The sequence below is a fragment of the Gavia stellata genome, chromosome Z (genome assembly GCF_030936135.1).
Source record: "Gavia stellata isolate bGavSte3 chromosome Z, bGavSte3.hap2, whole genome shotgun sequence".
Lineage (NCBI taxonomy): Eukaryota > Metazoa > Chordata > Aves > Gaviiformes > Gaviidae > Gavia > Gavia stellata.
This window is the reverse complement of record NC_082637.1, coordinates 51,220,677-51,243,942: the sequence shown is the minus strand read 5'-3', so window position 1 is coordinate 51,243,942 and position 23,266 is coordinate 51,220,677. Positions and strand designations below refer to the sequence as shown.

The 23,266-nt window shown below is 35.4% G+C and overlaps 1 protein-coding gene across 1 annotated transcript in view; it reads left to right on the top strand.

Annotated features, from left to right (window-relative positions):
* SPTLC1 (serine palmitoyltransferase long chain base subunit 1) overlaps positions 1-22,339 on the top strand; it is a 36,157-nt gene extending 13,818 nt beyond the window's left edge. The window contains exons 4-15 of the mRNA XM_059833706.1: positions 1,313-1,406; positions 1,877-1,949; positions 6,345-6,477; positions 8,187-8,316; positions 10,182-10,271; positions 11,003-11,110; positions 12,536-12,631; positions 12,943-13,039; positions 14,371-14,425; positions 18,610-18,727; positions 19,584-19,657; positions 20,145-22,339. Of these exons, the coding sequence (XP_059689689.1) occupies positions 1,313-1,406; positions 1,877-1,949; positions 6,345-6,477; positions 8,187-8,316; positions 10,182-10,271; positions 11,003-11,110; positions 12,536-12,631; positions 12,943-13,039; positions 14,371-14,425; positions 18,610-18,727; positions 19,584-19,657; positions 20,145-20,238 (1,162 nt within the window). The 3' untranslated portion in view covers positions 20,239-22,339. The remainder of the gene's footprint in view (positions 1-1,312; positions 1,407-1,876; positions 1,950-6,344; positions 6,478-8,186; positions 8,317-10,181; positions 10,272-11,002; positions 11,111-12,535; positions 12,632-12,942; positions 13,040-14,370; positions 14,426-18,609; positions 18,728-19,583; positions 19,658-20,144) is intronic.
* Positions 22,340-23,266: the final 927 nt, after the last annotated feature.

Sequence of the window (23,266 nt, the reverse complement as noted above, 5' to 3'; positions counted from 1 at the left end):
GCATGGCACATGCACTGTGTTAGCAGAAAGCTTTCCAAAGCTGTTTTGTAAGCTTCGCAATTGCTTGGTTGAAGCAAGATGTGCTTAATTTTTCAAACGAACAGATATAAAACAAAATAATCGAGTTTTTTTAAGTAAAATTCAGGCAGTTCAGTGTTTTTCTTAACTTGTAGTGAATAGCTTGTACTTAAAGTTTAGTTGCTTGGCACACCAAATGTACCCATTGAGGTATTGTCAGCAACCAGATTAGGAGCAGCTGTGCACAGGCATTTGACATCTGAGCAGCCCTGTTTAATTCTGATTGTGAAAATTGCTCAGTGCTAGTTTCTGCATAGGAGAAGTTTGGTGAAACTATTGTGTTTGAGGAATAGTATAGGATCTCAACTGTAATACTTGACAACACATACAGAAATGGGCAGACATAAGGTTTTATATTTGGCTTAGTTTTGAGACCTCTCAACACTGTGAGTGATTAATTGAAACTTTTGATTTTGTAGTATTGAAGTGTATAATTGCCAAAACAGGATTGCTTTTAGAATGCAGCACACAGATGTGATGCTTGCATTTAAAAGGGTAATAGTTATTTTTATGTTCAATTTTTTAATAACTGTTTATCTAAATCATAATTTTTTAGGGCAGAAAATTTTTCTGCCCTTTGCTTCATATATATTGTGCTCTTGTTCATTTGTTAATATTGGGTGTTTTCACACTTTCTGTGTTTCCTGATTACATGATTTATTCAAACTGGCATGGATTAAAAAGAATTGGAAACCTGAGATGACAGGTTAATACAATACTTTTGTCTGCTTACAGCTAGTACCTATATTTCAGGAGCCCAGTTCAGTACAAGATTGGTATTTTGGGTTTGCTTTATGACAAAACCATTGGTTTTAAATTCATTTTTATCATGGAATTAAGTAGCAATGAAATTTCCTTTTTGTTTGTAGTACTCCTTCTTTCAAATAGATAACATTTTCCTTTTAAAGAAGAAGCTTTATTTACCTCTTCACGAGTCATCTTTGTATGAATTAAGTTTTCAGCTAGGAATTGTTAAACTAAATATCTCAGGAAGGTATTTATGGTTTCTTTATTAAACTACAGGGCTACAGTTTTTGCTGAGTATGGTAGTATATTTGTGACTTGACACTGAATTTAAGTATTGATTGGCAGCTGCAAAGGAAGAAGTGGAAAGAGGGAGTCTTTAAAAAGCTGTGCCTTTGACTGTTGGATAACAAAACTCCCATATTGTTTGATTGTTTATGAAAATGGCAACTGTTCATTCATAACAGTAGGTCTGCAATTTTTTTTTCAGTCCTCCCACCCATATAATCACTGTTAATGGCAAGGAATGTATAAACTTTGCATCGTTTAACTTTCTTGGACTTTTGGATAATGAAAAGGTTAAGGTGAGTTCTTCCAGTTATTGTATTTGTGCGATTATTCCTCTTTTACTTTGTTATCTTGAAATTAAGAATTACTTCAGAAATCACAAACTTTATGACGGAAGTATACTTCTAAAGCAGCAAGCAAGATTATAAACCTTGTAATTTTGCGCTATTTAAGTTTGTCTTTTTACTGAAGTTTAATGTGGTGTACTTACTGCATACTAGCTGATTATCATGTTAGATTGGTGTCTAATGTCCTTAATCATTAGAATACAGTTAATGATGCTTAAACCCTTGTCTGAAATAGTTTTGATGTAAAATTGTTTCATGGAATTCAGTACATTGTTACACTTTCTGTAAAGCAGGCCATGTTACATGATGCAGGAACTGGCCTGTGTACATTGGTATAAAATTTGTCAATGTGAAGTGTATAGAAGAGTTAGAGATCTAGTGTAAGAATAAATATTTCATGTAATTCTTTTCTGTTAAAGAGTGCAGCCCAGGCATCTTTGAAGAAATATGGTGTTGGCACTTGTGGACCTAGAGGGTTCTATGGTACTTTTGGTGAGTAACTTTGATCTCCCTTTAAAGCTGTTCAGACTGGTTTGGTAAATTAGCCAAAATAGTCCTATATATAAGCAGCAAATTATTTCTATCATTGTGCGGAACAGTTACCCTCTAACACACTCTTTAGTGTAATTGTTAAGTATTGGGAGTTTATTGTTTGTAGCTTTGTTTCTTACTCAATTTGTGTGTTTTCTTACTCTTTCTAATGCTGGTCTTGGAGGAGAGTTGCAAAGTTAAATATAATCTGTTTTAGTTCTGGTCACATTAGCAGAAAGAGAAAATAAACATGTTAGAATTTAATCATGCATGATGAATTTAGGTGTGAGTTAATAATAAGTTTTAAGTAGACCACAAGAGGGCAGTCTGATTTCTATGATGAAGATTATTAGTTAAGTTTACGTAACGCTATAGTCAGAATGAAGTTTTCCTTTACTGATAACTTTAATGTTGTAATTAAGAGATTTTTTGACATGAGCAGGTGTTACTAGGGGTTTTTTCATTCTTTTTAAGAAGTAGTAAGTTAAATATCATCCTCTGGAAATAGTTCTTTACAGGCATTGATATTTTGAAATACTGCATGGAAACCAAAGAGTAATACATGGATAGCTGCACAGTTGCAGGCTAAAACCATCAACTCATCGTCTTGTGAGCTTTCCGGTCTCTTCCCAGAGGTGATGCTATTCACAGCATGTTTGTACTCGAAATGATTCCGTAGACTTAGCTTCCTATAGACTTGACTTGAATTCAATACTAGCTTGAACTTTTCTCAGTTAATCAAGCTAGTCCTTTAAGCCATCAACAAGGTGTATACCTATCTTGATTTGTTAGAAGTCTATATATCAGAACAAAATTGAGTCTTTGACATCAATCTTTTAGATTGTTCATTAGTCTAGAACCGTAATTCATTTCTAAAGAAGGTGATGGTAGCCCATTGATTAGTCGAGAGCTTTTGGAAGCTAGATTCCGTCACTGATCACAGTTCAGCAGAGATCTGTTGGAATTCATACAGGCTTTTTTCCTTTTTTTTTCTCCCGCTCCACCACCCCACCCCCCCCAACCCACTGAAAAGCTCAAACTAACTTGTGGACTAATGCCTCCTGCCTTTCAAGTCCAGGCTGATTCTAAATCTTTCACTTTGCTTCTTTCTAGCAATTATTCGAAACAGATTGGTTAAAAGTTGATTTTCTCTGAGAAGTAAGAGATTCTTTGGGTTGTTTATTGCCCTCTTCGGAGGTCTAATCCTAAGATCCAAACTGTGTAGCTTTTGCATTTAGTTTGGTTGCTGCTCTTTGGGTTCTGAATTTTTCAGGTAGATGCTCCATTTCACAAAGCAGGGGATATAATCTGTGGTATTGCTGCATGACATCACTAATGATGAAATGATGCTATACTCGCCTATTTGAGATATCATCTTTTACAGATGAAGTAACGGAGAATTGGTTTAAAATTGGACAAACACGTGCTGGTCTGGTTGGATCCCAAACTGTCTTCCCATTTTCCCTTGACTTTAAACATTTGAGTATTGCAGGATTATGAATCTCTGATAAGAAACACTTCTTACATCAGTGATGCTGTATGCTTCGAACTTTTCACTCAATTTTTCGTGTGCTGTGACTTCGGTCAGTGAGTCATGTTGTGTCCAGAACTACGTAGTTTCCTCTTACTTAACTGTATAGGATTTAATTGATGATTGTCAATTATTGTCACTCAGAATTATCTCCTCTTACGTGCTGATATTTCATACCAATATTAGAGATCTCTTTATTTGAAAATGTAGATCTCATGTTATAATTTATTTTGAATGGAGACTTGATGCTTCCTATCTCTGCCTGTTTGAAGGGATTTTTTTAGATTTAGTGAGTCCCTATTAAGAGATTTTTGCTTTGTGTTGTATCCCTGAAAACTGCATCCATGCCTTTATCCTATGGTAAGCTTGAAATACTGGTATATTCACATGTAACTGAATCTTTATGGTTATTTTCTCCTTAATGACAGCTGAGGGGTGTATCACTTTTTTGGTGGTGGTTCTTTTTCAAGGCTATTGTTGATTGCTTAGCAGCCACAATTTCAGTACTACTGTGAAGATCAGGACTGGCTACCCAATAAAATACATAAAAGTTGATGTGGGATTCTGTCTCAGTTCTTCTGCTTTTGACTTGCATATGAGTGCATGGTAGGCACTAAACTGGCACTTCATAGCAGTTGTTGACAATAATAGCTTTATTAAGGTTTTATAATTATGTAGAAAGCTGTTCCAACCATGTCTTCCTCTGTGCTAATATACTCTAGGTAGTATTTGCAGCTTTCATTTAAACTAGGCTAGTCCAAGTGATGTAACCAGACTAAAGCAAATCATTGCAATAAAGAATAGGAGAGTCAGATAATACTCTGTTTTTATCATGATGGAATAGTAGTGAAGCCTTAATACTGTCTTAAGCTTTTCAACCTCACCATTATACAAAGCATTCATTCCCTTGTGTAATGATGTATCAAAATCGTGTATGCTGTATGTCATTCTGAACTTAAATGTTCTTGCCCTTTGCAAAATTTACTAGGCTTGTGAAATTTTTTTCCTTAACACAAATCTGATTATATTCATTAGCTCATTATCGCTGACAGTATTTCTTTTGCCCACTGTTTTCGCTTAGCCCTTGCTCAGTGAGTAAAGCTCAGCGAGAAGCATGCATGTTTCAATTTTTAACTGTGATGGTCTTATTACCTTTTCCAGTTTTTTAGTTAAAGGATGTAGGTGGTATTTTACACTCAAACAAAAAATTTTTCCCAGTTAGGTATCGATCGCTGGGCACTCAAATTGTTTCAATGGTCCTGAAGTCCATGTAACAATAAAGAAAAAGATACAAAGATTCTGAAAAAGGACTACTTAAAATCTCTATCAGAAAGTAGATCCAGTAGCTCCAACCAGTATCCTTCCTTCCAAAGACTTTGGAGAAGAAAGGCTGTTCTAGGCTTCTCCAAGCGTTTGGTTTATCTAATACAGCTGGATCAAAGTGAGATGTAGCAAAAGAACACTTTCAAATAGTAAGTGATTAAACTTTTTGTTTCCATTTAAAACCAGTGGAAAACCAAATCAAAGAATTCCTTTCCATTCCATTTTTTGATGCTCATTAGGAAAGGATTGTTGATGATTTGTAGTTTGCAGTCTATGGATGAAATTGGATGATCTTGACTGGGATTGGGAGGCTGTTGTTTGAAGACATACCTTTTGCTTTTATTGTATAAATACATGAATCAGGTGGATGTGCCCTTTTGGAAAAAGGTTATGCTAGATATTTGTTTAGTATGGCAAAGTTAAGATTTTTACAAAGCTCTTTCTTCCTACACTCTTCTGTTGGTACCTGGCTAGACATGGCAACATTGACATAACGGTGCCTCATAGGCTTTTGAAGAATCTGTATTTTTAACTGATGTTGCCTCATTTGATTTTAGTTTCAATGAACTTTTAATAATTGCAAAAAGGTAACATTTGGCCAATGGTGATCTTTCAAGTCACACACTAAGGACTTCTGTTTGCTGTTTAATCGTGTTTATTTCCAGTTGATAAAAGGCATAATTCTCTGACTAACATTTGCTTACAGAAGCAGGTAGTGGCAAGAGAGTTACACAATTAAAATAACAATTTGTCTGATACAGGTTATTTTGCTTAGGCAGAATACTTAATGCTGCAGTCACCTTTCTGCAGTAACAATCCACTCACCATGTGGCATTACCCTTCTTAGTCTTTTGATTTAGTGGTGTTTTGTTTCTAACATGGGTCACTTTGACCGAATCAGTTTGGGAAATACTTGTGTGTGTAGTTGTGTCAGTTTATCTTAAGGGTGAGTAATCTCTGGCATGGAGATGGTGATCTTCTCAGTTGGCTGAAGTGCATTCAGGAGATGGTATGTGATTGCAGTCGTGACAAGAGCAGTTTTCTGCTATAGTGATAGCTGTGCTATATGCAGTGAAAGCATCAACTTAGAAGAACTGACAGTCTGCCAACAGGACCTCATTAATTGCTATAAATTACATAGCTATTTGTTGTCTGACTGTAGTAACTGTGCTCCCTAGTCACAGTCCAGGAATGCTGCATCATTTACTTGTGGTCTAATCACAAGTAGATTTTAATTACCATTGCATAAGAACATGAGAGAACCACATTACATAAACATTTTCAGACCTATCAAAGCTTCTGATTAATATTGGGTTACTTGTCAGTTTAAGTAAGGCTGGATTGGTTGCAGCTGGTTTTTGGGAAGTTATTTGTTTTAACACTCTTCCTACAAAAAATCCTTCTGTTTGCTTCAATTAGATGATTGCTAAAAGCAATGATAGTCTCTCTGATATGAAAACAAGTAAACTATCTAGGATATTTTCAATTTTTCTCTCCAATAGATGTGCACTTAGAGTTAGAAGAACGATTAGCAAAATTCATGAGGACAGAGGAAGCTATTATATACTCATATGGATTTGCAACAATTGCCAGTGCTATTCCTGCATATTCAAAAAGAGGGGACATTGTGTTTGTGTAAGTATTGTTTTCTACTTGGGAAATTCCAGATTAAAGAGTTTTCCTTTCAATTTTTCTTTTTCATTATTGTTAATCATATTAAGTTAACGATTTAGAAAATAATGCTGGTTTTGATCAAGTTTTTTGTTGTACAAAGCTCAAATATCTTTTCTTTTCCAAATACTCCAAATCAGTTACTGCTTTTATCATGGAACACCAGACTTGGGCACTCAGCTGAAAATAAACCAAACCACAAGACTTGTGCATGCGAAAACTAACACAAGTCTAGTACCTAGTTTTCTTCTTAAGAAACTGTACAGTCATATTTGTTTTTCTCCTGTTTACTGCTGGCTTTTCACCTTCTTGCAGGACAGTTGTTCCCTTCATGCATATTTGCAGTGGATTAGTTGGATAAATATTGGTACATATTAAAATAACAGAAGAAAAGCTATGCAGGGTCAAACTACGGATTCAGCAAGTCCGGTATCTGGTCCCTGAGAGTAGCCAGTCATAATTGGTCAAGGGAAGAGTGAAAAAACAATGTAAAAATACTCAAAACTTTCTGAGCCAAAGAGGAGGGTTTGGATTTAGTAGTAGTTGACGGATTTTTCTTAAGCCTTCCTATTCTTTTAGTACCTTTGTAAATCTCTTAATATCCACAATGCTTCTCTGACATGTAATTTTGCAGTTTAACTTGAACATTTCATGAGAAAATATGAAGTAATACCTGTTTTGAATATAACACCTACTAATTTCAATTGATGCATTTGATTTTTAGACAGTGAGCTGATACATCTTTTCCATGGGTGGAGTGAGTGAGTGGCTCTGTGGGGCTTAGCTGCCTGCTGGGGTACTGATACTTTTGTATTTGTCTGCCAAAATCCTTCTTCAGTGCTCTCTTTTCTAAGTGTAAGGCTTGCAGCCTATTTCACTTCTTTTACAGAAGTTCTTTCATAACTTTGATCATGTTTTTTGGTCATCCTTGAACATTTTCCGGATCAGCTGTTTTGAGACGAACGACCAGGATTATGCACGCTATTCAAGATGCCAGTACAAGATTTAGCAATCTTGTACTGTTTCAGTTTCTCACTGACAAAAGATGCCACCATATTTAAAAGCAACTTGGTTGAAATTACTGCATTTAGTATGTGCAGAAGGTTTGACTTAGTTGCCACTTTTAAAAGGTTACTTGACTTAAGCAGCTGTGAAATTGCATACCTTATCATGCTCAGAGATTTGCTTTTCCAGCACTTAAAAATGGCAGATAGTTCTTTGAACACTGAGATAGTAATTCACAAAGTATATTGAAAAGCAGGTTTTGAATACTTGGAGGACCACTATAAATGTTACAGGCACATTTGCGTCTCTTTTCTAAGACCCAGACCAAATAGAGTGAGAGGTTTCTGGGATGATTACCATGGTATTGTACCTGGTCCATGGAGTGCTGTGGTCAGACAAACTTCTGTCACATACAAACAAAAGGACCGTGGTACACTTCAAGAAAAAACTTTGACTTGATTTTAGTGGCTATAGTGCATAGGAAAGTTGAGAAGCTTTGGAAATGAGTTTTCAAAACATAAATAAAATATACGATGCTTTCGTAAATCTGGTTCTAACTACACCTAAGTACAGGTATCTGCTCAAAAGGAAGACAGTCCTAATAGCCAGCTGTCTTTGAATAATTGTTAAACCTAGTGCAAACTTAGAAGGGCTTGCTGTATTTACAGAGATGAAGCTGCCTGCTTTGCTATTCAGAAGGGATTACAAGCATCTCGTAGTAACATCAAGTTATTTAAGCATAATGATATGGCTGACCTTGAACGACTGTTGAAAGAACAAGAGACTGAGGATCAAAAGGTAACATTCCTTTGAAGAAATGTTTGTACTGTTTTGTGCCTTCTTCCCCACATTTTTTTATTGGTTTGTGTAATTGAATGGATGCAATGCTTATAGGCATTCATTTCGTTTTCATAAATCTCTATAGAGCATTTAATGTTGCTTATGTAATTACGATGTGTTTTTTTTTTTAAATCTATTTGTTTCTTTATTTGCATTTGTACGCGTAACCACTGGAAGAGAGCACACAGGCATTGGTAGTGGGGGAATATCTTTATGGGCAGATGACTGAAGTGTGAGATTATTTTACGTTTTTAAAATACTATTACAGAGCTGGGTTTTGGTCTTTTAGAAATTTGTATAACTGCATTTACCTAATAAATCATGCAAGTTAATTATCAGTTCAAATGCCACAGCGGAAGATCAACACAAAAGTGGCTAGTCCTAATCCTTTAATTTATAGAATGAACATGATTCTTTTTTTTTCTTTTTTTTTTTACTCTTAGACTCTTCCCCTATCTTGCATTCAACTCTTAAGATGTTCTCTCTCTTGAAAAATTTGGGTCAGTCTGTTGGCTTGCTTCTCATTCTGACAGTAATACAAAAGGGTGTCCAAAAGTAGCTACTAAAATCAGGATCAGCAGGTACAGATAACTTTGTTAAATGAATTTTAAAAGAATCAGCTGAAGAGCTATCACCATTACATGCCTCATTCATAGAATGCTGGGAAGTTACAGACAATTGGAAGAAAGCTGATTTTTTGCTAACACTTAGAAAAAGCAAAGTAGATAAACTGCGTAATTATAAGGTTAACATCAGTCTAAATCATTAATGGATCTGGTTAATAGCAAATTATAGACAACATACTAATTAACGTACCTTTATGGAAAATACCTTTTATCAGATAATCTTTACAGGAGTTTTTAGATGTGGTTGACAGACTAGTGATGCAATTTGTGTAACACATTTAGTTTGTTAGAGCAGAGTGCTTTGATTTAGCTACATGGTTAAAGTTTCTTAATGTAATTAGCTGAATGTGAACATAAAGTTGGTGTCCAAGAGCTTACTGTAGACCATGTGTGTATAACGAAGACATACTGACTAGGAAGGGGTAGGTCTTACCGCTAGACTTGGTCCAACTTGTGGGGTGGACTGTGCCTAGTTTTGGTCCCTACCACTCAGAAAAGTCAAATAGATGTTCTCTGAATCTTTTTATAAGAACTGAAAAAGGTAAGAAGCATGACTTAATAACTTTGATCAGAAGATATCAGTAAGGTTTAAAGTAAATACCAGGGAATGGCATTTTTAGAACAACAAAATTCAAATCATACCATTGAAGCTTAAACAGAAACCAGTGTAGGGTATTCTTGTGGCCTATATTGTCCAGAGATCTGATAAGAAGATTGTAACCTGAATGTTATGAATACTTTTGGATTGTGTTTTATGAACACACTACTTGTGAGCAGTTTGTGCTGCATTGAGAATCCTTACCACTTGTTGAAAAGCCTTCTAAATGCTCAGACTAATGATGAATGTAATAGAGACCAAGATGTGTACTATTTGTTCCGTAGTTGTATTGTTTGTATTTTATTCATAAAGTTCAAATGGATTGGTGATGAGTTGTTGCAAAACAAGGCATTTTAAATCTTTTATAAGAACTAAGAGCTTTAAAATTATTACAAAATAAAGAAAAACTAGTCCAATGAGGCATTTCAACTTTTGTTACAAATTATAAATACTAAGTTTGAACTAAAGTAAAGGCTTACTTGAAAAAGAGACATTATCTTCCTTCCCTTCCCATTACTGTCCTTCCCTATCAAAAAATCTTCAGAGCTTCACTTGTTAGTAACAATTGATACGAACTGAAACCGTATCTTTCTTTGAAGAATCCTCGCAAGGCCCGTGTAACTCGAAGGTTTATTGTAGTGGAAGGATTGTATATGAACACAGGAGATGTTTGCCCTCTTCCAGAATTGGTAAGTGGTTTCAGTTTGCCTTCTAAACTCTGCATATGAAAACATGTGGCTAATGAAATAGTATCATATAATTAAGCCTACATAGAAAAGCTCTGCATGCAAGTTTTTTGTTTATCTTCTTACTTTCTCAAACATTCATGAAATGGCGATCCCAAATCTTACATTGCTTTTTAATTTCTGATCAGGATTAGGATTCTGAAGCTATATGTAATGAGACTTGCAAATGAGTATCTGGTCATGGTCTTAGTTTTTAACCTGTAAATATACTGTATTTTCAGCTATGCTGTATGATACTAAATCATTAAACTAAGTTATATCTAAAAAGAAATAAGAAATTTCAGGCATTCGCACACAGCTGTCATAAACAGTGGCTCCAAGGAAAACATTTGCTATTCAGCATAAATTGACTTTTTGTGCGGGCTATATTTTAGTAGATAATGGAAAAAATGCTGTGAAAATGCATAATTTTAAAAGTACTTGATAGCCTATTTAAAAAAAAACAGTTTTTTTTTTGCTACATGATCGTTTATGAAATTTACTCTAATCTTTCAAGGTGGAAAAATTTTGAAGGCTTTTAAAATGTCTTAATGACAGAATACAACTCTAGAGCTGATATTCTTGCAGTATTCAGGATACTGTACTTGTCTGTCTTTACCTTATCTCCCCCAGCCATTTTGTTACCAAATTTTGATGGGCTTGACTAATACTTTATATCATTTGCTCTGTTTTAGATAAAATTGAAGTATAAATACAAAGTTAGAATCTTTCTGGAGGAGAGCCTTTCCTTTGGCGTCCTTGGAGAACATGGAAGAGGAATTACCGAACACTTTGGAATAAATGTAAGTGCCTTTTTTGTGAGTTTTGTTGTGAACAAGAGACTTGTAAAGAAGCAAATTGCGCAATTGATTTCTTATAACTGTGGCATTAACAATGTTTAGTAGTGTACGATAGAAATTTAAACATTTTTCTTTATCAGTCTTAAAGCATTCAGGTCTTGGCACTTTTCTTTCATGTGCTTACTTGAAATAATTTTACTTATCTTTAGTGAGGAAAATAACAAAAGAATTTTTATAATTTGTAATTTTATCCTTTTTTTGGGCACTCGGTAAGATGATGATGATTGTGGTATTTTCTAGCTGCATACATTTAAAAGTGTCATGCTTACACAGAAATATTTAGGATCTAGGAGTAAGTCAGAAAAATCTTCTTAGCATATAGCCAGCCTACTTTGCTCTGTTGCCTTTTATTCCAGTGGGGAAAAATAGGATAAAGCTTTTGAAGGTCCTTTCAAAAATGTTGTCTTACTACTTTACTGGCAGACTAAGACAAACTAGTTTTCCAAGAGTCTACCTTTTGTGGTGTTTATTCAGTTGAGGAGTACTTTGGAAATCCAAAACGGTGTCCTCCGGTTGTTTGCTACCACAGCCACCTGAGCTGGGGAAGGAAGTGCTATTTTGTTTGCCAGTGTCTTAGTGTGGAGCATCTCTCACTACAGTCTGACAGTGTCTGAGTTCAGCTTGGAAGTGAAATATCAAATTCTGAGAACTCTTTCTGTCTTCCCCTATCTCCTATTGTTTTCACTTTAAGTGTCTTAATACCAACTGTGGAAAAGAGAAAATTAATGTTAAGCAGCTTTAGAAAAGGAAACAAACAGTGCTGTTGTGATGCTTGACAAGTACCATTTGATTAATTGGCTTGTATGTTAAATTAATTTAAAAACAATCTTTCAGTTTTGTCTGCTCAGAATGAAAATTTGTAGCAGTGGTCATCAGTGTGCATTACAGAGCCTGCCAAAAAATATGTTTGCAACTAACAAGTAAAGTAAGACAAATGTGTCTCTAAGGTTCAGACTCTGATTTAACTAGGCTTATGCTCAATTTTAATCACACTCTAACTCCTACTGGCTGCAGTGGGACTACTTGCATTCTTAAACGACAGTGTCACACTTGAGTGCTTTGAGGAACTGTCACCAGTATCTATAGAACTTGTTTTTTCCATTTGTGTTCTTCACATTGCAATGCCTGGAAAAGAGTGATGCTATGTAAATTATCTACAGATCCATAAATCTCAATTTCTAAAGTCCTTTTATATTGCTTAAAATTGTTATTTCAATTGTAGCTTCATTTTAATATGTGATAGTTTGGTGGATCTTCTCTAGTATTCGTGATAATATGAAACAAGATAAATCTTTAATAGATTTATCTTATAAATAGTCTTGATGTAATCAAAAGCATCTCTTAATAACTTGTTCATTTAATTGGCAGATTGATGATATAGATCTTATTAGTGCAAATATGGAAAATTCTCTGGCTTCTATTGGAGGATTTTGCTGTGGAAGATCTTTTATTATTGACCATCAGGTAAGCCAGGTCTCATTTTTATATGCTGTGGAAGGATTAGTTACTTAGAAGTGGGAATTAGTTACTAATATCAATTTGCGAGGAGTGTTATGATATGAATAATTATGCAACACTTGATTCCATACAGAAAGTGTCTGGTTCTATGAAATATTGTAGATGAATTGAAGACCTACTTTTAAATCCTTCCGTGAACCTGTAAGCGTGGTGGAAAGTTTGCTTAAATATATGTGAATTAACTATTAAAACATTGCCTATACTTCTATAAACAATTTTTTTTTTTCTTTCTTTAATTTTTTCTTTTTCCGCCCCAGCGATTGTCTGGTCAAGGCTACTGCTTTTCTGCATCCCTACCTCCTTTGTTAGCTGCTGCTGCTATTGAGGCTCTGAATATTATGGAAGATAATCCAGGTACTTAATTCAGGAAAATCTTATTCTTCAGTCTTTCTTCACCCAAAACTATTAACTCATACTTCTCCCTGCTGTGATTCTTCACCCTTTTACTCTTTTAAGTCCTCTCTCTTTTTCAGCTAATGAATTTTACATGCATGACTTTTTCTTCATGTAATTTCCCATCCTGCTTTTCTTCTTCCGTGTTTGTTCCTCTTGCCTTCTTCCAGCTGAAAATGAGCAAGTTAGTTGAGGCTAGGAGGGACAGAGATGGTTATCACTAAGCAAAAAAGAAATTATTATTGTGCTTTATAGCCTAGTGATATGCTTCTTCCTTGAAAACAAATTCTTTCAAGACAAGTGGAGGAAGGGAAAGTTAAAGAGAAACAAATGGGAGTATATTTCCTCAGGACTGAACAACCCTTTCCTTTCCACTTGCACTACATCATTTTTTTTTTTTCTTCTCCAAGTAAGCATCCAGGCAAGAATCTTGGGAATGATCATGGTGCAGACACCTGCAATTTCGGCAGGATCAAGTGCAGGACATTTGGATGAAGTTTGCAGGCAGGAGTTTCTGCTCTAGGAGTCAGAAAATTGCCCTTGTTGCTAGAACCTAAGAAAGATTTTTTTGGGGGGGTGGGGGGTGGGGGGGCAGGGTGGAGGGGGTGAGAGGCATATGAGAAGGACAGAATTGGCCGAATCTGTGTGTATTTGTTTTTAACCTTCATTAGCATCAACAGATTGGAGGACATCTGCAGAAAGATGCAGCATTTAATTTGTCACAAATAAATAGAAACTACTTGGCAGCCTATGCCTAGTTCCCAGAGTTTAAACAAAAGCAAGAAAAAATTAAAAGTAAGTTGTGGAACTGTTAGCTGTAGTGGAGGGTCAGCCTCTACTGAGGAAAAGAACCAAGGTTTGCAGATCCAGGAGTCAAAGTTTCCTGTTTAAGAATCTGCAGTGAGTTGGTGAAAGGATCAAGGAGCAGAGTCTGCATGACTGTAGATATTTTATAGATATAAATAAGTTGGACCTGCCATTTCAAGTCCATTACCAAGTGTTTGTGTCATCCTCTCCATATGATCATGAACCAATGCAGCTGGAGTAATGAGATAAATGGAAGTAATTCATTTGTCAGATCTTAAAAGCCTGTCATTTCCTGGCAGAAATGGGAATCAGGAGCGTTATGAAGAGTAGTGAAGAGACTTAATACTTCAATAGATATGTATATCATAGTTTTCCTTCCAAATGCTTTTTTTTAAATCTTAGACTAAAAAAGTAAAGTAGAAACAGGCTATCTAAGCCTTTTCCTTTTTCTTTTTTTATCCTTTTTTTTTTTTCTGTGTGTGTAGACATTTTTCAGACTCTCCGGGCTAAATGTGAACGAATTCACAAAGCTTTAGAGGGGTAAGTGTGGTTTTTTTGGGTTTTTTGGCTGTTGTTGATTTGACCATGCCTTCATAATGCTAGCTTTAAAGAACTCTCCTTGCCCATATCTATTTCTGGTTTTGCAGATGCTTTGACTGGGATATGTACACTAAATTATGTATATATTAAGGGAAGAAAGTCATAATTTTCCAACTGTCTCTGTTATGCTACTAAAAAGAGTCTAAGTTTTTAAAATCCCGTTACAGGTATTGAAATGAAATTATACCTTAATGCTAGTGAGGATGTTTTCAAGTCCTTACAGATTTAAGTCTTTAGGAGAGTGTCATAGCTTTCCATGCTACAAAGTGTTGATAAGCATTTTGAAAAAAAGTCTAAGTAAAAGCGTTTGGGGTGTAGCTTAGCAGATACTCTTTCAGATAATTCAATGCACCTTGCAATCACCTTTAATACAATATTGTTCTTACATAAGAGACTTGAATGTTAAATAGTAATACAAGTATTCATTATTCTGGAGGCACATAGAAAATTGCTAGAATTTATCTGAAAAATAAGGATTCTGTTTAAAATTTCCTAACACTATCCTGTTTTAAAAGATGGCTATAGTGAGTAATTGCCTTTTTTCCGGACAGGTTTTGATACTAAAAAAATACAGAAATTACTGTGACTATTCAACAACTGTTTAATGTGAAGAATAGATGTTAGCTGGTATTTTACAATTAATTTTCTTCAACAGTTTTCTGTTACATACTAGAGAAATGACCAACATTTAAGCACACGCAAAATCTATAATGCATGATTGATTATAGAAGCTGATTTTTTTTGTAGTATTAATCACTTAGTTATTCAGTGTGAGTTGCTTGTTACTTCAAATAAGCAGTTTCCTGCTTAGCTGATGTCTTATGTTAAACTTTAGCTACATTCAACTTCTTTGGAATAACTCTACCATTAAATAATCATTGTCTCCTTTGGCAGTGTTCCATTTCAACACGGGTTTAAAATGCATAGGCTTTTAGGTCAAAGATACCCAGCTGCTTCTACGTTTGAAATTAAAATTCTGGAGTATCTTGAAAACTGTTAGTGTCTCTTCTTTGCTAGTAGTAGAATGTTATGATGATGCTACAAGGAGAATTAATTAATATTCTTTGTCATTTTTTAGGTGATAATTATAAATATGTTTAAAATACAGGAAAAAATTAAGGAAAAATTATCAACCTTTTACTTGTTAATATTCGCTGCAAAACAGAAGCAAATAAGCCACAGCTGCTAGTTTTCTATCCTGTGACTGATTCTACTTTTTCACTTAAATTTAGTGATTAGTTTAGTCACAAATTAACAAGTAGACAAAATGCCTGAGTGTCTGTAATAGGACTTTTTGCCTTGTGGAAAACAGTGTGGTAGTATAGAGGTCCAAAAAAATTGCAAAGGAAATAGTTCTTCTAGGTCGCACTGGGAAAGAGCTTGAAACATTTAACAAGACCAGGGAATTGGGCAGCCCTGTAGCAGGAAAACTATCCTAACAGTTGTATAAAGCAGTATCAGAAGATTTCAACTACTATTTGCAGGGTCCAGTGTGTTTTTCTTTTTTTTAATTAATAACCACACTAGAAAAAGTGTGTGATGTTTCGAAGAGGAGGCAAAGTTTTCAGAAAAAGCTTTTTTTAATGCTGTGATGTTAAATGCACTCATCTTCCCTGCCTAACCATGGCTGCTACTTGACTCCAATTCGCTATGGTGCTCTTACTATGATAGAGTGGAACTAAAGGTTGGTACACAAAGGAAGTGGGAAAGAATACACAGCTTTTCTCCTTTCTCATAATAGAACAAATACAGTGAGAGGAACAAATTAAAAGTAAAGGAAATTGTCCTTTTCACCGAAGTGTAAAGCCATGGAATTTAGGACTTGATATATAAGGACCGGTGTGTGACTCCAGCGTTCCAAAAAAAGTTGGTCTTTATATGGACTATGGTGAGGGAAGAAACCATAGTGTTGTAAGCTAGAGGAATGACTGGTATTTAATTCTGCTCCGGGTACAAGCCAAGTGCCAGTTTAAGTCATTCCATATCCATTCACCACAGGGCCAGAAAACAGTCCATGGCATATTTAATTTGCTAATGCAGAACTACCCTTAAAAGGGACCATTGGAGTTCAGGAGGCTAGTTTTGTTCCTTTGTTACTTCAAAATCAGATCTTTCGGACTTCTCTCTTTTTTGTGTGGAAGTTGTACATTTTTGTTTGAAAATGAAACTTTCCCAGCATTTCTTAGGAAAGTGAATTCTGATTTCAGGAAAATTACAGTGTGCATGCATTGGATTCTCAACTACTTCTTGAATCTTAATTTGACAGAGGCTCAGAAAACATAGTTAATACTTTACATGAAAGTTAAAGTATTGCCATCAGAAGACCTCATATTAAACTCCTGGGTTTCTCCAAATAGTTGGGTAAGATGAATTATGTAGTTCAATTTATTACAGGTGTGGCTGACAGAAAGTTTTTTAAGATCAAAATTAAGTTTGAAACTTGTAAGCAGCATCTATGAGTAAGTGTATAACAAATACAAAGCATTTTGCTCAGGCAAAGATGCACTTTGAATGGAAGTGATACAAAGCTTCCTACTCAGCTTTTTCTCATTTACTCTTTGGAGGGGGGCAGTTTATGATTATCTATTTCAATTAAAGAATTATGTTTATTTTACAATTAGAAGCTAATACTGTGTCTCTTTAAACAAAGTCTAAATGTTTTAGTAGCTTGTCTTTACACTCTCTTCTCCAGCAAATAGACTTAAATTACAGTGAAACTTTGTCTAACTTCTACTCTCATGTCCCTACTTGTAGAACACTACTTCTTAGAAGCTGGGTCCCTCCTAGGGAACGTAACTAAGAACGGATATGTTATATGGCTATACTGCGTATTGTCTTTCTGTCTCGTAGCTGGACTTTGGACTGCTTTTCCTGGTCCTTTACATTACCAAATATTGTATCCCCGATCTCTAGATATGTGTGCAGTAGTGAGACAAATGCAGTGTGTGTGCTTGTGTATTAAAGAAATTGCCTGTGTTTGGTTAGTTTGCAAGTGTAGGTGAATGACACCAGAATGTTTGCAGTTTTGTGGCTGAAGAAGAGTATCAGTTTGATTTGTCTTTCTGGAATGGACTGTGAATTGCAATAGCATTGTAGAAAGAATGCAAGATGCTTTCCATGCTAGAGTATAATTTTTTTTTTCAAGGTTATAATTGATTCAGTGTGTTTGTAGTGCCAATTCTCTCTCCTATAGGCTCCAGTTCTGGTGTTTGTGGATTTAACATCTCTTCTGCTCTGACTGGGTCTTGAACTTTGTAAAGATAGAAAACTTACTTGAAAATGAGGGTATAAACTTACAATGTGTGTGAGGCAAGCTCATCAAAGTCAGGAAATCAAAATTACGGCTGATGGTAGACATGCATTTATGGGACCTGACAATTCTGGAGACCAGAGGTCTTGCTTGGGTATTGGATACAGTTTTTTGGAGGGGAATAACTCAGTCCTGAATATGATGACATGTGGTGTCAGGGCAATGACAATCAAATGTCAAGCATTTTTTTGACAGTCAAATGTCAATCATTCAATCAAATTCTAGGAACCTGATTAACAACTGTCCCTACGTATGGATGTGGGAGCAATTCTAGTAATATAGCTAGTTTTAGAGGAGCTTCTGACTAAGTGATAGATGATGTTGTAAAGATTTTCTACAGGAAATAATTTAAAAACAGAAGTCTTGCCAAAAAAATAAATCGTGTTTCTTCTTATCACATAAGTGGGTAAAAAGATTTATTATTATTTATTTTCTTAATATAGACTCCAAAGACTTGAGTTAGCTAGCTGGGTTTTTTATCACCAGCATACAGGCCTAACCTAACATTCTCCTGCATCTTCATAAGAATCCTTTCAAAATTTCTGAGTCGTTAATCCTTTTTGCAGAAGGAGTTGTCACATTTGTTACACAAACTTGCTGAAACTACATTTAGTAAATTCCTTAGGAAAGACATTAACTTGATAAGTTTTGTTATCTTTACCTACTGCAAGCTGAAATGTTTTGTCTGCATTAGTATTAGTACAGTGAAATATCCCTCTCTTCTTTCCCCTAGAAAGGGGAAACACTTACTGTCTAGAACTTTTTACATGTGTGTTCAAGTAGGATGTGCATTAAAGGTTTTTTTTTGTTTTAGGATTTCTGGCTTAAAAGTAGTGGGAGAATCTTTTTCTCCAGCATTGCACCTACAGTTGGCAGAGAGCTGTGGATCTCGAGAAAATGATGTGAAGTTACTCAAAAGAGTTGTGGATTACGTAAGTGTTCCCATAGCAATTAAAATATATCATTGCCTTTGAATGGAATAATGAATGAAGTGCATACAGGTAGGGAGGCTTGTTGGGTAACTTGTTGGAATGTCTTGCAGGAATGCTGGAAGAAACTCAGTTTCTTTGCTGACTATAGGGATGTATTAAAGACCATCTTCTAACCATTTCTTGCTGCAGATGTTTAGGTCTGTAGCACTGGATAAAAATGTATGTTAGACCTTGTACTTCAAAACTCAAGTTAAATTTGCATCTAAAACTGTTGCTTAGAAAACTTTTATGTTGTTCATAAGAATAAATGCTATCATTTGAACAGAGTTCTCGTGGTGTATTTTAACCATTTGAGGTCTAGCTTCCTGGAATTTTTTTTTGTTTGAGTCCATGAACTTGCTTTTTTGTGTGAAGAATCTCATGTTTTGTATGTAGTATTTTTTCTGTCTTCAATACACATTGGTTCTCTTTCTCCCACATGAAGGAGATGAAGGTTGATGAGGAAGTTTTATTTTTCAGGTGGCAGGTAAACAAGACTACACAACAAAAAGAAACTTTGAAGCTGATTTCCTTGAAAATATACTTAAATGTTTTAATAGCCTACTTAATAGAGCATTTTTGTCTGATTACTTGGACATGAAAGCTAAAGAAGCTACCCCCTAACGTGTTCTATGTGTTTATGCTGTATTAAAATTAGACATGATTTTGCACAACCTTCAAAACCTCCATTTGGGAAAGAACTTACAGTTATTCTGACACCAAACTCATAAAAGTTAATTGTATGTATTTGGTGATCAAAAGGATATGCCATCAGAAGTTCCCAGACTGACGACTGCTGTATTTTCTTTATTTGTAGTGCATGAATAGTGGTATTGCATTAACTCAGGCCCGCTATCTCGAGAAAGAAGAAAAATGTCTTCCTCCACCCAGGTTAGTAGGAAGTCAATATATTATTTCATTTTATTGGATATGACTCTCTATGTCTTTTCATACGATGATGGGATTTTGTTCAGTAGACTGGATTGAATAGTTGGTCCTGTAAAAAATGGAAAAGGCTCCATTTTGAGGTATATTTTCAGTGACTGTTACAGGATGCTAACACCCTGAAATAACTGTATCAAAACTACCTGAATCTCAGTGATCAGCATGTTGCCTGTTACTGGGCTCATTTCCATGAGCTGCACATCTTCAGGTAAAAAAGATAACAATCAAATTTCTGTGGTGTGTATGGGGGGGCCGGGGGAAAGTAGTCTGATGATTTCTGTTTAGTCATATGTCTTGTTTCTGGTTGAATTTGAATTCGTAATAATTTCCCTAGAGATAGTGATCTTAATGTGTTAACATTAGTACAAGAAAAGTCTAAAGCTGAATGCAAGGAGTAAAGTTTGCTGTGTATGTTCTGGTTTTCTTTTTCTAGTATTCGAGTAGTGGTAACAGTGGAACAAACAGAACAAGAACTGGACAAAGCTGCATCACTTCTTAAGGAAGCTGCACAGTCTGTATTGAATTAGACTGCTGTTTTGTATTCCTCTTTCCGCAAATTATCAGGATAAGTGTTTTACACTGTACAGTGACTTCACTTCAGTTCTTCCACTGATGGCATTGAAACCTGACTGAGCAACAAGATTGTTCCAGAATGGTACAAATGCAGTGAGGGGAAGAACACTGAATTTTGGAACTGGTGAATGACACAGTGTACTTGCAATTCAAACTCTACCCTAGCATTCCTTAAAATGGGGTATCACTGTTGCATACAGAACTCTTTCATAAGTTGCATCTTAAAGTTTTAAATTTATTTCTTCAAACCCTTAAACATTTTCAAAAATGTATATGGATGTTCCATTTTCCCCAAAAACATGTGAAATGTATCTTTTTCTCTGCGTATTCCCAGAATGTAAGAACTTCAAATAAATTTAAAGGAATTATTCCATCCCCCACCCCCCATGAAGATAGGCTGTTCCTAATATTGCCAAAAGGGAGAAGATAACGTATTAAGAGATAATTTTGTGCTATATTATATCATTTATTATTGAATTATAGGAGGAACTTAAATTCTTTTTGTTTATATCTTTCTCTAACTGTTTTTGGAAGCCAGTTTTCTAGGAATGCCTGGCCAGAGAATTCCATTATTTAAATGGTAAACTCATATTAAATACTATTTGCTTCCTGCATTTCATATGTAATTATATGCATGTTTGATATTATGGGTGAGGTTTTTCATATTATTAACTTTAAAACATGTAAACTGAAATTTCTGAATTGTCAAACTAGTGTAATTCCATTATAGTATGTTCAGTCAGGGTGGCTTTGTACCAGTCTTGAAGAGGAGTCATAAACAACGTGAAGAATGAACCAAGGTTTTGAAACAGCAACTAAATACTAGCTTAGTCAAACTACTTTGAAGCACTGAAATGGTGTGTGCTAAGTTTTATCTCTAAACCTTAGAGGGGAAGACTCACAGATAGCTAGTAAGAGTTTAGATGGTACAAATACTACCAAAATACAACTCAATGCGTGCATATAAAATCCACATGTGATTGGATAGTAGTATTTGAAGGTTATACTGTCAGGATTTTCAGTAAGCACAGATGGACACATTACACCAATCAGAGGAAACTGGTAAGGAAGGATGACAGTAAGCTGTACATTTTTATAAAATAAAAACTATAGCTATGTATTTCAGGATTTTGCTTTAAGAGTGCCCGTTTTAAAATTTTATATTCTCCCTGATCTGTATTCTAGGTTGTTTTGTACTTATGTGCCTTTTTGGTTGCTGCTACAAGGACTACAGGACTATTTTTGAGAAACATCGTTGTTTAAATAAAAAGTTAATCACGTTTGATTCAGATTTTTATTTACCATATAATTAGATTTTGTAGCATTATGAACCATATTTTGTGGAATATTCTGCATCAGATAAGCATAGTTTATGTTGCCTTGTTCAGTTCATATTGACTGTCTCCGCACTGGCTTTCAAAAGTTTTCACCTGCATACGTTCAGATAAATCAGCTAAGGTTGTGGTGGGGCACTTCTGTGATTGTTGCTTGACTATTTGAAATAGTGAAGTCATTATCTGTGTGATGTAGAGAAACCTTCATCCCAGTGTGAAAGAGTATTCCTATTTCACTGACCTTTATGTTTTTCTGTATTAATTGTGAGTAAAAGCCTGTGAGAAGCTAACAATTTAAAAGAGCAAAAATGTGGCGAAGGAAGCTGATTCCTGTTTTACAGACTGGAACTGAAATGCAGAACAATCAGCCTTCTGAAGACCCTCAGAGATTGTGACAAATGGAAATTAAAACTTATCACTATACTTTGAGCTTGTGAGCCATTTTTGGTTTGATAATTGAAACAGGAATATTCAAGTAAACTCAAGCCTTTGATGTATAAGCTGAGAAAAAATGAGATACTTGGATTCCCGTCCAGCATAATAAATGGTTTTGGAGTTCAAGGTAAACCTGTGAAGGTAAGCAAATCACCAATTAGCATTGAAATACTAGGTTGCAGAATCTGTATTCACTTCTTGCATTTTGTTTTAGGTTGTCTGCAAGTGGGAGGAATTTTTTTGTTGCATTTTTGAGAACTAGCAACAATCTTTAGATCCATGTATTTGTTTTGTTGGTTTTTTGTTTTGTTTTTTGCTTTGAAATGAAGTGATAACACCTAAATTGGCAGGAATTGGTGAGACACTGGAATAAGCTGCCCAGGGAAGTGGTGTAATCACCATCACTGGAGGTGTTTAAGGAACGTGTGGACGAGGCATTGTGAGACATGATTTAGTGGGCATGGTGGTGTTAGTTGATGGTTGGACTTGATGATCTTACAGGTCTTTTCCAACCTTAGTGATTCTGTGATTCTGTGAAGCAGAGTGGAATTTCTGGCAATTTCAAAGCTGTGACTAAGTGGTTCTGATGAAACAAAAGTTCAAGTATGTTGCTAAGAGACAGTATCATCTGATTCGTTTGGCAAACATGTACCCAGCATTAAAACATTGGTAAAACTGCCATTGTCCATTTTTGTTGTTTACAAGTGTATAGAAAAGAAGCATTTAGATGACACTAAAGCGAACACCTTATGGATGATAGCAGCTGAAGTACTGTTATAAAGTGTGTTTTACTGACAGGTTAAATACATGGTCTTTGTGAGCAATTAAGAGGCTTATAAGATGTAGCTGGTGGAGACTGATATCTCTGGTCAGTTTAAGCATGTCTGGCCCTCTTTATTTTGGCTTTTTTGATAAATGTCTCTGACATGGCAAGCAGAGGAAGGGAAGGATGGCTCTGGGGAAAAAAGTTGGTTGGGGTTGGGGACACAGCAGGTGATTCTGGTTAAACTTCTGACATTAAAAGATCAGAAGCCTGTTAAGGTGCTTAAGTTCTCCATGCTCTAGGCTGATAAATATATGAATAAGCCTGTTCTAGTTTCTTTGTAGTTATGTTCGGATGAAGTGGGATTTTTTCATCCATTTCTTCAGATGTGGGAGCAAGGCTGGGGTCTTAGTAAATAAATGGAAAGCTGTTCATCAGGATACTGTGTGG